At 54.8% G+C, this 16,364-nt stretch overlaps 1 protein-coding gene across 7 annotated transcripts; it reads left to right on the forward strand.

The window, feature by feature from the left end:
* The first annotated feature begins 408 nt into the window (after nucleotides 1-408).
* Nucleotides 409-14,773, forward strand: SEPTIN8 (septin 8). 7 transcript variants are annotated; one of them, XM_013005604.2, is made up of 9 exons: nucleotides 409-529; nucleotides 1,470-1,665; nucleotides 1,860-2,046; nucleotides 2,864-3,025; nucleotides 3,532-3,628; nucleotides 3,786-3,954; nucleotides 4,053-4,185; nucleotides 4,353-4,543; nucleotides 13,379-14,773. In XM_013005604.2, exons 2-9 carry the CDS (start codon nucleotides 1,499-1,501, stop codon nucleotides 13,545-13,547), a joined length of 1,275 nt encoding a protein of 424 aa, XP_012861058.1. In that variant the 5' UTR covers nucleotides 409-529; nucleotides 1,470-1,498; the 3' UTR covers nucleotides 13,548-14,773. The 7 variants fall into 7 exon arrangements, with proteins under 7 accessions (XP_012861058.1, XP_030744813.2, XP_004696664.1 ...); XM_030888953.2 differs by having other exon boundaries at nucleotides 1,866-2,046; XM_004696607.2 differs by lacking the exon at nucleotides 13,379-14,773 and adding an exon at nucleotides 6,911-9,584.
* Nucleotides 14,774-16,364: the final 1,591 nt, after the last annotated feature.

Consider the following 16,364-nt stretch of genomic DNA (forward strand, 5'->3'; position numbering starts at 1 on the left):
CCCCCACCCCCCGCCGCCGCTTGCTCCTAAGCCGCAGCCTCAGACCTAGTCACTGCCTCGCACACATTCTAATCCTGGCTGTTGGTATCTTTGTTGGAGACTCAGGATGGGTCAGGGATTGTTCTTGAGCAGGAGAAACATGAGCCCACAGGGAACTACCACGCATCCTGGGGCCACTGTTCCAGGAGAGGATGGGAACTAGTCACCGGCGGCCCTGGCTAGCAGGGCCTTTCCCCGGTACCTTGGGGTCCAGGGCTGCTGCACTCAGCCCACTGGGCGCCCTCTGTAGACCCTTGGTCTGGAATGGGAGCGCTGGTGCAGGCCTGCCATGTCCTGGGCTTTGCTCCTGGAGTGGCTTCTCTACCCAGCTAGCTGGCTCACGGTCTCCCTCTGTCTCTCTCCTAGCAGAATGCAGAACTGGAGTCCCGAAATCTCTCCCTGGGGGGCCATGTGGGCTTCGACAGCCTCCCCGACCAGCTGGTCAGCAAGTCGGTCACTCAGGGCTTCAGCTTCAACATCCTCTGTGTGGGTGAGTGTCCATGCCAGGCCCAGCAGCAGCCTCAGGCCACGGACAATGAGGGCCTTCCAGGAGATGGGGCATTGCTGCCCGGGCCCCTGAGAAGCAGCCGGGGGACTTGTCAGACCGAGCAGAACCTTGGGACGTCAGGTTTGGTCGGTGTCTCTGCCAGGGCCAAGGGCCAAGTTGGAGCCAGAGCCTGACTCACCATTACTGTGAGGATTAAACAGGACGAGGCATGTGACAGGACTTTGTGAAATGGGCGTTTATCAGAGAGGTTTAGATTCATTTGTTCACTCATTTGTTTTCCAAAAAGAATCACCCCTTCCTATGGTGTGACACGGCGGCCTTGGGTGGCGCCAGTGTTAAGCCATAGCGCTCAGCCACCGACGGAAAGGTAGGCACTTTGTTTCCGCCCAGCAGTGCCTCCACAGATAGGCCTGGCCATCTACTCCCCAAAGCTCACAGCCGTTGAAAGCCCTGTGAAGCACAGCTCTCTTCTGAAACACACAGGGTTTCCTAGAGTCAAGAATCAGCTCATTACAGACTTGGGGGGGTGGGTGGGGGAGAGCGATAAGTCAGTAACACTTTGGTAAGCTAGGCACTGCTCCTTAAAGAGAGGGTGCCACCCTTCATCTCAATACCATGGAGTCAGGCCTGCGCTGACAGCTGGCCCAATGGAGCCCAGGACTTGGAGACTGGAAGGCCCCGGGACTCCCAGGACATCTGAAGGATGTCTGCCAGGCTGTGGGTGCCCTGCCCTTTGATGCTTCTTGGGGCCTGGGCCATCCTGGTTTGGAAGAGGGTGCCACAGCTGCCCGGCTGTGCCCCTCCCTGTGGGAGGGATGACTGCAGAGCAGGAGGGATAAGGAAGCCTGTCTTGCTGGTGGCCTGTGGGGTCCCTGCTCCAGCCTCTGATACCCACCTCTGTCCGCTCACTCCTGCGGCTCAGGGGAGACTGGCATTGGCAAGTCCACGCTGATGAACACGCTCTTCAACACCACATTCGAGACGGAGGAGGCCAGCCACCATGAGGAGTGTGTGCGCCTGCGGCCCCAGACATACAACCTCCAGGAGAGCAACGTGCAGCTCAAGCTGACCATCGTGGACGCTGTGGGCTTCGGGGATCAGATCAATAAGGACGAGAGGCAAGAGGCGGGAAGGGCGGCCCCACCCAGAGAAACCCCTCCCTGTTCCACCACCTGTGCCTGGTGACAGTGCCTGAGCTCCAACCTCTATGCCGACTGCTTTCTCCTTGGGGCGGCGGGTCAGAGAAACCCCTCCGCAGCCCCTGCCCACCCTGCCCAGCCACCCGCCTCCGAGGTGATGGATCTTTCTGTAGTTACAGGCCCATCGTCGACTACATTGATGCGCAGTTTGAAAACTATCTGCAAGAGGAGCTGAAGATCCGGCGCTCCCTCTTCGACTACCATGACACCAGGATCCACGTCTGCCTCTACTTCATCACCCCCACGGGCCACTCCCTCAAGTCCCTGGACCTGGTGACCATGAAGAAGCTGGACAGCAAGGTCTCTGGGCTCACAGCCCTCCCTTCTGGGGCTCCAGGCTGCTCTGTTCCCCCTTTCCTTCTGTCCCATCCCTCTGGGTTTGCCCCAAGGCCGAGAGCGAGATGGAGAGCGGGATAAACTGCAGCATGGGAATGCAAAAGTAGAGCGGTCACAGTAAGGGAGGGGTGGGGGAGGCAGCAGCTTCATGGGGAAAGCCAGAAGGGTTGGGGGCCCGGAGTCCCTGTTGGTGCCCTTGTGACTGCCCTGCTCATCTTGGGAGTTCATTTTGATTGTGAAAACGGGAGCAACCTGGGCTGGGCAGATTTTGAGGCTGTCCTGTGCCCACTGCTGATAAGGTGGTCTTCCCAAACTCAGCCCGCTGCTTTGGTCACGCCCTGGCCAGCTGAGACCTGCAGAGCATGCCGGTGTTCCCAAGGGGACAGAGGGGCTGGGTAGTGGCTTGGGGCAAATCCAAGGCTGTAGGAAGCCCTGCAAACAAACAAGAAACACTGCCATTGAGTCGATTGCGGGAGTAGAACTGCTCTCATGGGTTTCCGAGACTGTAACTCTTTACGGGAGTAGAAAGCCAAGTCGTTCTCCCAAGGAGCGGCTGGTGGATTCAAACTGCTGACTCTGCAAGTTAGCAGCCCAGTTGAGTAACCACTCCACCACCGGGGTCCCTACATCAATCATTAAAATCTGGAGAATGGTCTCTGGTGGATGGGTCAAGGCCAGAGCTTCTCAGATGCCTGGCAGAGTGCACTGTCCAGAGTTGAGACACAACCTTTGCTGAAAGACAGCTCTCTAACCTGTCGCCCCTGCTCCCCGCTCCTGGCAGGTGAACATCATCCCCATCATTGCCAAGGCGGACACCATCTCCAAGAGCGAGCTCCACAAGTTCAAGATCAAGATCATGGGCGAGCTCGTCAGCAACGGGGTCCAGATCTACCAGTTTCCCACCGACGATGAGGCTGTGGCAGAGATCAATGCGGTCATGAATGTGAGCACTGGGCCAGGGACCAGGGTCCTACACAGGTCACCCATGACCCCAAGAGATTCCAGCCTCAGCCTCTCTGGGGCAGAGAATGGGCATCTGGAAGCAGGCTAGGCCTGCAGCTGGGGGCCAGGCCTGGGAGCCCCTGGAGGTGGTATCTGCCCTGAGGCTTGTGTTTCTCATGAAGGCGTCTAGGGTGGGAACCTGGAACTACAGGAGGGAGCAGGCATGCTGCCAGGGCTTGGGAACTGGGAAGGGAGCCCCGCCCCCACATTTCCAGAGGGAGCTTTGGGAGGGAGTTTTGGTTGGCCAAAAGGGAGTAGGGACCCCAGGAGGAAGTCTGAGGGAGGGTCCAGCACACCCTGCTGTTTGTAGGTTTTAGGACCCTTCCCTGAAAGGCAGCCAGGAAGTAAGTCCTTGGTCTGCCCCTTCGAGGACCCAGGGCCAATGATGGGTCTGTCCACGAGCCTGTGCGCCTACTTGGTGCTGATGCCGTCTCGGGCCTTTTGCAGGCACACCTGCCCTTTGCTGTGGTGGGTAGCACCGAGGAGGTGAAGGTGGGGAACAAGCTGGTCCGAGCACGGCAGTACCCTTGGGGAGTGGTGCAGGGTGAGTGCGGCGGGCCCTGGGCTTAGTCCCCTGCCTTGCCTGGGTCCCTTCCTCCAGCACCCTGCCCTGGGCGCCCCCAGCCCCTCCCACGTGCCTGCCTGGGGTCCCACTCGCCCCGTGCCCGGCTGACACCTGCGCTCGCTCCCTCTGCGCTCAGTGGAGAACGAGAATCACTGCGACTTTGTGAAGCTAAGGGAGATGCTGATCCGGGTGAACATGGAGGATCTCCGGGAGCAGACCCACAGCCGGCACTACGAGCTCTACCGGCGCTGCAAGCTGGAGGAGATGGGCTTCCAGGACAGCGAAGGCGACAGCCAGCCCTTTAGGTGAGTGGGGCTTCCTCCAGGCCAGAGGCATCAGGATCCTCCCAGTGAACCCCGCTCCACGTAATTCCCCATGGCCTCTTTCCTCTGGGTCCCCACAGCCTACAGGAGACCTACGAGGCCAAGAGGAAAGAGTTCCTGAGCGAGCTGCAGAAGAAAGAGGAGGAGATGCGGCAGATGTTCGTCAACAAAGTGAAGGAGACGGAGCTGGAGTTGAAGGAGAAGGAAAGGGAGGTGAGCTCAGGGTCCGGGGGCGTGTGGCGCGTGTGGGAGACCAGAGAGGGCGGTGGCGGGGTGAGGGGGCGTGGCGAGGAGCGAGGGCAGGGCCTGGCTGGGAGAGAGGGCTGCCGAAGCCTTCCCCCAAAGTCCTCCCCGCAAGCTCCCCTGCCTTGCACTCCCAGCTCCACGAGAAGTTTGAGCACCTGAAGCGGGTGCACCAGGAGGAGAAGCGCAGGGTGGAGGAGAAGCGGCAGGAGCTGGAGGAGGAGACCAGCGCCTTTACCCGCAGGAAGGCGGCCGTGGAGGCCCTGCAGTCGCAGGCCTTCCACGCCACCTCGCAGCAGCCTCTGCGGAAAGACAAAGACAAGAAGAAGTAGGTGCCGGCCCCTCCCCTGCGCCTGCGCCCACCCCTGCCCACTCTGCTGGTTGCCCATCTTCCGCTGCCTTTTCACTTGCCACTCCTCTCTCTCTGGCTCACCTTTCTTTTTCCCTCCTCCGCTTTCACATTCTCTGTTGCACAGGTGGCCTGCTCTTACCCCCCACCCCGCCCTCGCTCTTGCCTTCTCTCTCCCTGGGTTTTCCTGCAGCCTCCCCTCCTGGCGCCTGCCCTCTGCAATGTTGGTGAAGGCTGGACCTTCCCAGCAGGGAGAGGCTGTGGCCATGGAGGTAGTGGGGAAGGCGTTTAGGCCACTGGAGGGACAGTGCCTTCTCAGCGGAATTCCTGTGGTTCTGCTCCAACCGAACCTGCTGTGAGCACGCTGCTGCAGCTGCCTCTAAGGGTGTGGCTGGCCCAGCCTGGCTGCAGGTGGGGAGAAGGAGCTGGGAGCATGGTGCCCAGCCAGCGCTGACCCAGACACTCTGATCAATAACTACCCAGCTCTCTCTCGGTGGAGAGCACTTGGGACACCCGAAGGTCAGAGGTCTCTGCAGAGGCCCTGTGGGTCTGTCCCCACGTGTAGTGGGAGTAGCTGCTCACAAGTGTGGTCTCCAGGATGTCAGAGGCTTTTTCCTGGCATCAGAGAGTGTAGTTGACTTGTTGACCAGGTGGGGGCAGCCCTGAGTCACTTGTCCTTGGTCTTTTTAATGGACTGTTTCCACATGACGGAGAAAGAAAGCTTTTTACTCCTGTGAGGAGTTAACAGTCTTGGAAACCCACAGGGACAGCTCTACTAGGCTCTATACAGTCCCTGGGAGTCAGAATTGACTCGATGGCTGTGAATTTGTTCTTTTTGGTTTCCACAAGCTTAGCTCTGCCCTGGCTCCCAGGGATTCTCCCCCTTCTACCACATGTTTCCCCCACACGTGTGCACACGGGCTTGTTTCTTCTCTCTCAGCATGCACACAGGCTCAGGCACACCTAACCCTCAAAAGCATAGGCACAAGCTGACTAAGAGTGAAACTGGGGAAGGTCAAAGGCACGGAAGGAAGCATTTGAGGGTTGGGGTGCAGATTCGTAAGGCCCCTTCTCTGCTCTGGAACAAGATCCTTCACCTTCCTGTAGCTCCACACACCCCTCCCCCCTGCCCCTACCCTGCTGCCACAGACCCTGAGCTGCCCAAGGGTTCCCCACCCCCACCCCACCCCACCTCTCAGCCAAGTAAATGTCCCCTGTGCTTCCCATTTGCTTCCAGCCCTGCCCTTGGCTTGGTGGGGGTGGGGACTCTGAGCTGAGACTTGTGCGGCTCAGACATCTGGCTTCTCCTTGGGAGAAGAGCCAGGGGAGCCCGTGACCCCAATAACCATGTCCTGTCCCCTGCCATTTTGACCCAGGTCATCTGGTCAAAGAAAAAACAAGTAGGGCTCTCTAGGAAAGCAGCTGTGGAGACGCCACTAAGGCAGGCACTTAGGACAAGGTCAAAGCCAGCAGGCTAACCAGAGTGCCCCAGACTCCACACCAGCTCTGCTGGCTTGCAGGCGTGTCTCTGGGGTGGGGGACTCGCCCCTGCTGCCTGGTCCCTCTGCTTTTCCCGTGGGGCCTGGGTTCCTTGGTATGTTTTCCAGGCCTGGGCCTAGAAAGCAGCTCTTTTCTGTTGCGGGATGCGGCAGCAAGCGTCAGTCAGGTTAGCCTCTGAGAAAAGTTTCTTCTGTGCTCGCCTTGCAGAGGCCGAGTGAGACTGAGTGGGTTGGTGGGTGGGGGTGTCAGGTCCACCTCTTCCTCCTGCCCTGGTCAGGGGACGGGAGTGCCTTTCACGCCTTCAGAGTTGAATGGCTTTGGTAGGTTGGACTTTTCCTTCAAATGTTAATCCATTTTCTGCAAAATTACTTCCCAACCAGATCTTGACCCTCAGCCTGGGACGCCACACACACTGCAGCGAGTCCTCTGGTTTGCTGGTCACAAATGCCAAACTGACTGCCCCTACCCCGTGCCCGCCTGTGCTGTCTCTTTTGCTTCTGTTTGATTTGGTCTGCGTATCTTTTAACATGTCTGGTTTTTTTGTTTGTTTGTTCGTTTGTTTGGTTTTTATTTTTCAGTTAACGCACCCACAGACTTTACATGTCAAGAGTGGACTTTAGCCTTTCATGTGTTAAGTTGCGTGAATCACACCTTGTGACCCTTCACCCATAACATGGTGTGAGGACGGACTGGGAGCTGGTACAGACTCCAGTGTTTACAGCCTTGCTTCACCTGACCCCCGATCCTGGCCCAGCTGCCCCCGGGCCTGGCGGGCCACCATCTCTATGCAAACACGGAAAAGCCATGAAAGCTGGAGCCCAAACTGACGAGGTTTATTTTTTGCAGAGCCAGTGGCTGGTCTTCCATTTACAGTGTCACTATTCCATGATGGAGCAGTCATGGGCCCCGCTGGCCGGCCAACGCCAGGCCTGTTTGTCCAGCGTCAAGATGGCAACCTGTGGGTGCCCTCGGTGCAGCCGCTGGGCCCAGTCCACATGCCGCAGCGTCTACCCGGCTGCCCTCTGGTTTATGTTTTTTCTAACCAAGTGCTTCATTTCAATAACCTCTTTTTTAAAGACAAAACAAACTTCCTAAATTTTTATTTTGGCGATGAGCATAAAGATGAATTGTTCCCTCTACCGTTATTTTCCTACGTTAACACTGTCTTCCTGGTTTTCACAAACTAAAAACCCCTCTAAACGGTTCTGATGTGTACCAAGGTGCCTCTCCGTAGAGGAGAGGCGAGGAATAAACGTCCATGACCGTGTTTGGAATTTCTTTGCGGATGGAAGTGGACCACCGGCACAACAGGGGCCCAGTGTTGCCACTGTGCATGTAAATGGAACAGCAGCCTAAAGCCCTGTGGCCCTGGGGGCTCCCTGTGCACACAGCAGCACCTCAAAGCTGTGCTAAATGTATGACTGCAGCTAAGTAAGCCCCACATGCAGAATGCTCAGAAGGGTTTTATTCCATGGGCATTGATTGCTTCCTTCTATGACCAAGCCCTGGGGCCTGAAGACGCTTGCTGTGCCTGGTTGGTTGAAGGAACAAAAGAGAGACCCCAAGAGCAGCTAAAGTGCTTCCCCCCACCCCTTGCCACCCTACCCCCAAAGAGTGCTAGCCCAGTGACGGTTTTCTCCACCAGCCACTGGGAGTTGGGTTGAAGACAGTTGTAAAAAGGGAGGCTGAACTGAGCAGAAGAGAAGGAAGCCCCTGTGTTTCATGTTGATGAAGCCGTGTGCTGCGCACTGGGGCTACTTAGCGTCTCGCCCGGCTCCTGCCCTTCAAGCGCTCACAGGCCAGTGTTCTGAGCTGGACGCCTTAGGAAGCCATGCTAAATTATGATTGGACTCACGGCTCATTTTTTCAAGCCCCCAGTCTCCACTGCCCCCCCTCACCACCGTGACCTGCTTGACGTGCACAACCACGGGCTCCCTTCCTCCTGCCCCTCTGAGATGGTGGGACTGAGGGTGACGGTGCCCGGAAAGAGGGGCCCCGACACCAGGCCTGGAGCCAGCTTCATTAATGTGTGAAATGAACGTTCACCAAGTGCCATGCCAGGGACAGACCCAGGTTTCCTTCTCTGAAAAGACTGTCGAAGTAACCTTCGGTACAGGACCTTGTCAGGGGCCCTGAGGATGGAGCCTCAGGAGCGTGACAGCCATGGCTGAAAGCCAGTGCTTCAGTGTTGCCATCTCAAAAGCCCCCCACCCCCACCCCGGCACTGTCTAAGTAGATAGCAGGTGGCACAGAGGTCAGCCTTAGGCTGCACACCACATGGTGGTTGTAAACTACCAGCCGCTCCTCGCTCCTCAGGAGAATGAAGAGGCAGCTTCCTTAAGATGACAGCCGTGGGAATCCCATGGGGCAGTTGCCCCGTTCCGTAGGGTCTCTCTGAGCCAGAATCGATCTGTTAGCACCCGACAAGGCAGTTAGGGACCGTGGGAGACTTGTCTTCAGGATACTGATACGTCTTTAAGTGTATTCCCTTGGGTCTCCATGTGGCCTTTGAGATCACCTCTCTCTACCAATGTATTTCTGCAGGTGAGGTCCACTGTTATGTAGGAGGGCCAGCCAGCTCTTGACTGAGCCTGTCCCCCACTGCCTGCAGGCAGCACCCAGGGCACCCTGGAAGGCCACTGTTGTGCCTGCCTGTGATCCCAGGGTTTCTCCATTTGTGGGGGGACTGCGCTTCCTGTGCTTCAGCGAGCTTCCCTGCCCCCACCCCTGCCTGCCCCCCATCCCCACCCTCTATTTGTCTTTGGGATTTTTTTTCAACTGAGACCAAATTACTCCGTGGTGCATAAGGCAAGCTTAAGGCTTACCATTATCTAACAAGCCCCCCTTGTGGACTGGACCCTTCTTTCTCAAGGAGCTCTGGGGGTTGAAGCCTTGGCTGCTAACCAAGAGGTCAGCAGTGTGGACCCCCAGCTGCTGTGCAGGAGGAGGATGTGGCAGTTTGCCCCCGGGCGGGTTCTTCGCTGCCCTGTGGGGGTGCTGCAAGTCCAGACAGGGGGCTTGTATGCGTGTCTCTTTCTCAGTGCCTCCGCTGGCATCATGAGGGCATCTAGGGGGATCGTGTTGGCATCTGCCATCATGGCTTCCAGGAGCCACATTGACTTTGTGTAGACTTACCGTGTAATTCCTGTCAAACGGAGGCACTTCTGAGAATGACTGACTCATTACGTCAGGTCAGCAGGTGTACCCTGGGACTCTCCCTGGCAAACCAGCATGTATGGCCAGGCCAGGTGTGGGCAGCCCAAATCTCCATGGTCGCACTTGTATGACCACTGCTGTGTGTGCGTGCGTGTAGGTTTCCTGTTCAGTGGGGCTCACATGACTGGATAAGAGGCCCCAGGAAAGTGTGGCTTGCTGGTCTGTTACATTAATGTGCTTTTCTAAAAACAGCTTCATTTGTTAATTCATTTACTCCATTCATTGACTGTTTTTGTTCCTTTCCATTTACTTTGTAGTCTTTTTTTTCTCCCCCTCCCCCCATTAAATTTTGCATTTATTTTGAGTTTTTCGTGGTGTCTTTTTTTGGGCAGCAGCTTTCCTTCCTGATTTAACAAGGTCTCCCAAGCTGACTAATATGTTATCCTTTCCTGGGAGCTTTGTAGTGTTCATTAGATCAGCTCTTGCAGGCATGGCATTTGAATAATTCATTCTGCTGTGGGCATCTGGGGGTAGGGTGGGGGCTTTGGATGGGTGTGGGGTGGAAGGTAGTCACAGGAAAGAGAAGATGCCACTGTGGTCCCTGAGCCTTTATTGGGCAGATGAGGTGCTGCGCAGCACATGCGTGAAGGAGCACCCTACGCTTTACAGCCGTCGCTTAGAGGTCTCACATAAAGCAATGGCTATTAAACTGCTCATCAGGCGCCTGGCACTGCTCTGAAGTACACCCCCCCCCACCCCCGCACTAACCCTTCTAATGCTCATGAGCCCTTGGGTAGATGACATTATTCTCTCCCATTTCATAGGCCAAGCACCCAAAGACCATCTGGCTAGTAACTGGAAGGGTGCAGTTGGACTGTGGGCTGCTGGGCAGACAGAAGGAGGCTTTAGGGGGAGGTCCAGTGGGCAGGCTGCTTGAGGTGGAAGGCGGTGATGACAGACTCTTGAGCTCCTCTGTTGGGGACCCTTCTCTGTGGGGCCTTAGGCTAGAACATAGGGTCTGAGACGGGTGATGGCCACTGTGAAGGTAGGAAAGGCAGGTGGCAGGGAAGCCAAGTTGTCACCAGGCTGTGAGGGCTCCAGGAAGCCAGAGGGAGAAGGGTCTCGATGGAGGGCCTTGCTGTTTGGACAAAGCTCACCTGCCCTGTAAACCACCCCACCCCACCCCCCAGTCCCAGCCCGCCTGCCCTTCCTGGGGTGGCAGAGCTACTGTTCACCTTGCACCTACCGCCACAGACCTCCACCAAGCCCTGCTGTGTGTGTGTGTGTGTGTGTGTGTGTGTGTGTGTGTGGGGTCACAGCACGAGGGGTTGCGTCCAGATTTCCCCCACCATGAGCCCCAGCCTCTAGACTGAGGTGGCTTTTGACTTCCCAATCTCAGGAAGAACAGGAAAGGAAAGGGGGAAAGCGGAGGGCAGAGAACTGAGAGGGTCAGTGGTGGCAGGGCAGTAGGGGCTGGGAGGGAGCTGGGCTGCAAGGCAGACTGGAGCAGCACCAGGGATGGCTTGTTTCAAACTCAGTGGGGGCTCCAGCAGTAAAGGAGCTTGCTCCCAAGAGGAGAGTTAACCAGAGCCACGTCAGGCTGGCCGGGAACACAGTTTCACCTTTGTTCCCCGAAAGAGTGAGAGTTGGATCAACTGTGGGAACAAGCTGTGCTTAAACCTGGAGTTACCTGGTTAGAGGCCCGGTGCCTCTTGGCAACTCCCAAAGCCCAATCCTTTGGTGTGGGCCCTTGAGATGAGCCTCTAACCTTCCACTCCATGACCCACTTAGAGTGGTGGGAGGAGGAGGCAGAGGGCAATGGTGCCCACTATGGGCGAGGTGGCATGAAGCAGATGCTGCCCCTTCAGCAGCTCTTAAGATGGGAACTGGACAAGAGGACTCTAATTAGCAGAACCCAGGCGATGATCTTCCAAGTACAGTTGACTCCAGCAAGTCTAACTGCACTTTGTACCATATGTGTGAGATGAGAATCAGACAGGCTTGAAAGCAATGAGTGTTGACTTGTACAAACGCTAGAGCAAACACGTTTGTTTCCAGAGGAGGAGGGGTTGGTCTGTGATCACTCTGCAGCGCCCAGCAGCTCCCACCCCTCCCTCATGGCTTTGCACGTTCACACACACAGTGAGTGCAGCTCAGGCATGCACATCTCAGTCCCAGCACTGCTTAGATAGCCCCAGCTGGGGGCCGCTGAGTAGAGAACAGCTCTGTGTGGTACCAGAGCTTCAGAGGGGCAGCTGGCTTCCCCCGCCATGCCGGGCCCCTCCTGCTGCAGCACAGTGCTGGGAGCAAGCTGGATCTCAGGACCTGCTCATCCCAACCCCAAGCTTTCACAGCGGCCCCTCACCCGGTGTTATTCTGTAAGACCCATCCTTGACAAACATCCCCCTGAGCAAGCAAATAAATGACTTCACTGAAGCCTAATAAGGGGAAATATGCTTAAATTGGCTCAGCTTACTCAACCTTAAACGGTGTGTTGTAGAATCCAGCCCTTGGGAAGAGGAGCTATAAGTTTTGGCCACGTCAGGATAACAGGGCCCGGAGAGGGGCCTGTTTTCAAGTGGTGGGCAGGGCCGTTGGGCCACTGCACACGTATCTGGTACAAGCCTGAGAAACTGTGAGAACCTGGCCAGGGCAGCAAGGACTGGTGGGTCAGAACCAGCCCTGACCCTTCAGCCCTGATTGAGGGCAACCTTCTGGCCTCGTAGAGAGTCCTGGTGGCATAGAGGTTAGGTGTTATGTTGCTAACTCCAAGGTGAGCAGTTCAGAACCACCAGTTACTCCATGGGAGAAAGACAAGGCTTTCTACTCCCATAAAGAGTTACAGTCTTGGAAACCCATGGGGGTCATTCTACCCTGCCCTATATTGTCACTATGAATCAGATTTGACTTGATGGCCTTGATTTGGGTTTTGAATCTGGCCTGGTAGCCCAGTGCTCTCAGCCACCAATGCACCAAGCGTTGCTGGGGAGGAAGCAAAAACAAGGTTCCCCTGAGCCTCCAGCTTCCGACTTTCAGGCCCAAGGGTGAAAAACAGAGGCAGAGTGTGACTTGGGAGGCTTCGGACCAGTCTTAGCTCTAGTGATCCTTCCTGACTTGCTTTTATTTCCCTAATTCTCCAAAGGATTCCACGTAGAGCACTTTCTCCGTGGCTCAGATAAGTATTCCAATCAGCGAAAGAACTCAGTCTGACCAAGGAGGAAGGCTGCTGTGCTTTTCCGCTGGAGGGCAGCGGGGGCAGACAGAGGCCGGGCTGGCCAACAGGTGAAACAGAAAGCGGTCTTTGCAGCATAATGATCAAATGTCAGTGCAGTGGCAAGTTCCTGGCAGTGACTGACCTGGGCAATGCTGGCCTGTCATTAAAACGGAGTGGCCAGTCTTGAACCCAGTGCAACTAAAGGAATAAGCAGTTGAGTGTCAGAATGAAGCAACCTCAGGTTTACAAGCATTAACTTTACAAGCATTAACTGTGCCGTCTCAGGGACATCCATTTTCAACCTCCATAAAAGCGCCATCTGCCTAACTATGCCTTCCATCTTAACCTGCCCATCCCCAGGCCTTCGGACACCCCCTTCCCCATCCCTGTGTTCGTTGTGCCCCAGTGTCTGGCACTATACCCTCATCCAGAGGGTGGTGGCATTGGCAGGTGCCATCAAGTGGGCCCCAGTGTATAGCAATCCTATGCACAGCAGAAAAAAAGGCTGCCCGGTCCTGTGCCGTCTTCACAATGAGTGCTATGCTGGAGCCTGCGGTGGCAGCTGTGGTGCCCATCCATCTCATTGTGGGGCTTCCTCTCTTTCTCTACCCAACGTTACCAAGCATGATGCCCTTCTCCGGGGACTGGTCTCCCATACAGAGTTTGGCAAGTTTGGAATTCACACTTGCCAACATGAAGCTCAGTGTCTCACTGTCAGAGGAAAGCCACCACCGGTCGGCTGCAGGGAACAAGAATCCCATCTCCCAAGCCAAAAGGGCATGGCCAATAGTTAAGTCAGACTCTTTTTTCCAGAATCATCGTAGCCAGAACATCTCTGGTACCTACAATGGCTGAGAGGACTCTGGGTGCCCTGTGGGGATGCGGAGGCACAGCTCTGAGAGCCTGGTCTGGGGCAAAGTTGATGTCTGCCTGTGTTTCTTTAGCAGATCAGATGTAGGAGGAGTGAACCAATCAGGCACGAGCCTATCCAACTCTAAGGTGATGATGACCAAGGCCAGTGTGGAGCCCTTGAACTGCAGCAGCTGGTGGCCCGCCATCCAGTGCTGCAGCTGCCTGGTCAGGGACACGACGTGGCGGGAAGGATTCCTCTGAGGCAGCAGCTCCATCACGCGGGGCCGCCCAGTACCACCAGGCTGTAGAACTGGAGATCGTGGTTTTTAATGTTAGAACAGAAAACCCCGTCCTTTTCATATGTCCGTGACCAAAAGTGCAAACGATGCCAGCCTCCTTCGGGAAGCATCAGATGCTTGGTCCTCAGAATGAAAAAGCCCAGCCCTTTTCATTCCCACGCACAGCCCGACAACAGGGCCTGGGGTTTAATGCCCCTTCGATGGCCAAGCTGAGCTCGAATCTCAGAGGAGAAGGTCAGTCTGCTCTGTTGCATGGTCACCGGGACCCGAAAGTACTGTGATGACAATGTTTCAGAAGTGACTTCAAGATCCAGGCAGCAGAAAAGCTGCCCGCATCTGCTTGACACGAGAAGTGGCCCAGCCCTTGGCAATCGCGGCCAGGTTTCATAATGAAACAGCCCTCAGCGATTTAATCTTCATGCTTCATAACAGACCCAAACCCCATGGCATCGCCACATTGCATAATTTTGCCTTACTAACAGAATCATATCCTTACAGAGGACCACCATTCCCCTAACGAAAACCAGAGACTCACGTGTGATATATATTTTTAAGTGCCAGATCGATATGGTCTAAAGCCTCAAGGAAAGGGTTGTGTGTGGGTGAATAAAGACAGCTAAGTGAATGTGTGTAAAGTGTTGCAAACGCAGAGAGCTTTTTATGTACAGCAGTCAGACTAGAAAGTGAACTATTTTTGCAGTGTGTATTTAAAAGAGAAACTCTCACCGGACTAGTGCCGTCGGAAACACCTTTGTAAAGTTAATTTCATGTCCTTTCCAAGTGGGAGTCTGGTGGAACTGTGTTGGCTTGGGGTCTGTGTATGATACATTTTCATTCTTGCGTATGTCATGAGCCCTGTGGGTGACCTCACTGTGGTGCATGTGTGGGGACTTGCGCATGCCCGTGCTTTGCCGTCCTATGTCGTGAACAGCTGTTCAAAGGCACAATCGAGTCTCAGGTAGACTCTGCAAGCCCCTCATCCTCACTCTAGTCCTGCAGTCCAGCGGCATCCCGACACAGAGGTCTCGGTGCACTCTGTCCAGAATAGCCAGCTCCATCTTCAGTAGCTCATCTGGGGTCTAGCCAGAGCCATCGTGCTTAATGAAGTCTTTTAAATGTGGAATTAACTGTAAACAACAACAACAAAAAGAAAGAAAATAAAAGTGGCCAAAGCCCTAAATCATGTCACAGTAGCCTTTGTTTTCTCCCACAACGCCCCCTCCCCTGCCCCATCACACTTCCCCCAGGGACAGGGCATCTCATGACCCTTGTGGAATCGTCCTCAAAGTGTAAGAAAAGCATGTCAGCTCAGGTGCACAGTCCGGGGTGATGTTGATGTCTACCTGCACTTGCTTTGAACAGATTAGATGTAGAAGAAAGATCTTGGCCGTCCGTCACATCCTCAGATAGACGTGTCAGTCTCTAGTGAGTATCACATGATCACCCCTGCAAACAGTCCCCAACCCCCAAGTACCCAGCGGTTCATACCCAGCAGTCCCCTGGAAGCTAGGGCTGTGCTATCTCCCCCATTCAGCTATTCACTCAGCTTTCCAGACACGCTGGCCTCTGCCCATTCCTGTACCCAATTCCAATTAAGCTGATTTGTCACAAAGAGGAAAAGTATGCCTTTGAACCTCCTGGTCTACCCCAGACAGGCCCACTGAGAAAACCACCGCAACAAACACATTCACTTTGATCAAAGGCAGTGCTATTTTGGAGAAAGCACAAAGCATGATGTTGCCCAGAAGGACCAATGAACTTTGTTGGTGAGAAACATCCAAGTATTAAAAACTTGGTCCTCAAAAGTAAATAATGAAAAATTAAAACTTGGTCCTACTGTTTTAGGATCTTTAGTTTGACAAATGCAACTCTAATAAACAGGGGTTTAAAGCATTTTATTTATTTATTGAAGTGAAGGCTTGGAATTGCACACATGGTGGCTTTTCCTGCCCTCTCAGACTCGGGAAGTCAGCCAAGCGACTGTGGAAATGGCAGTGGTTCCACCTCCCCCAAGGAGGGAATGAAGTTGGGACCGGAGGGGTTAGGAAGGGGATTGACAGAAGATCTTCTCTTGAACAGAAGCTACAATGGAACTCGGAAGTCCAAGCAAGTCTGAAGCACTCGTTGGTGTTTCTCGTCCACCACCAGTGCATGTCCCTCTGCCCTTCTCAGAGGGTGGCGCAGTCTCTGAGGACCACAGCCAAATCCTCAAGTCTCAAAACAGCTCATTACATGCACCTCATTAAGCCACATGGTTTGAAAGAGCTCTTCCTAGTTCCACAGAAGAGGTCCCTACTAGTATGAACCAATAGACAAGACCATCTGCCAGGAGGTCGGGACCTGGGCTTGCTGGGTCTGGAGAACTCTGGACTAGAATCTGTGGGGTCTGAGTCTGGCAGGCCTAAGGGGCAGCCAAGAGCTTTCAAGGTTTTCAAGATGCTTACTCTTCCCACAGGTACATACTCATCATGAGATCAGAGCGTTCCGGTGTTACCTGTCAGAAGCAGTCATAGTAGACCTCCAGGGATACATGCCTCTTCTGTAATTTTTGCAGCAAACTACAAGCGAGTGGTGGTGGTTGTGTGATTGTAGGTGGACTAGAGAAGCAAATTCATGGACACTCCAATGTGTGTAAGAGAGAGTTGTATATCAAAGAGAAATTGTACATTAAGAAAGCAGCTCAGTCCAGATCAAGTCCATAAGTCTGATATTAGCCCATATGTCTGATAGCAGCCTACAAATTCCTCTTCAGACTCACGCAGCACATGCAATGGCGCCG

Source organism: Echinops telfairi, unplaced genomic scaffold, assembly GCF_000313985.2.
Source record: "Echinops telfairi isolate 266 unplaced genomic scaffold, ASM31398v2 ScPeMD7_7469;HRSCAF=8507_1, whole genome shotgun sequence".
Lineage (NCBI taxonomy): Eukaryota > Metazoa > Chordata > Mammalia > Afrosoricida > Tenrecidae > Echinops > Echinops telfairi.

Coding starts and splice junctions, on each gene's coding strand:
- SEPTIN8 (XM_013005604.2), top strand. CDS start 1,499: ATGAACACGCTCTTCAACACCACATTCGAGACGGAGGAGGCCAGCCAC. Junction 1,666..1,859: donor CAGATCAATAAGGACGAGAG/GCAAGAGGCGGG, acceptor ATCTTTCTGTAG/TTACAGGCCCATCGTCGACT. Junction 2,047..2,863: donor TGAAGAAGCTGGACAGCAAG/GTCTCTGGGCTC, acceptor CGCTCCTGGCAG/GTGAACATCATCCCCATCAT.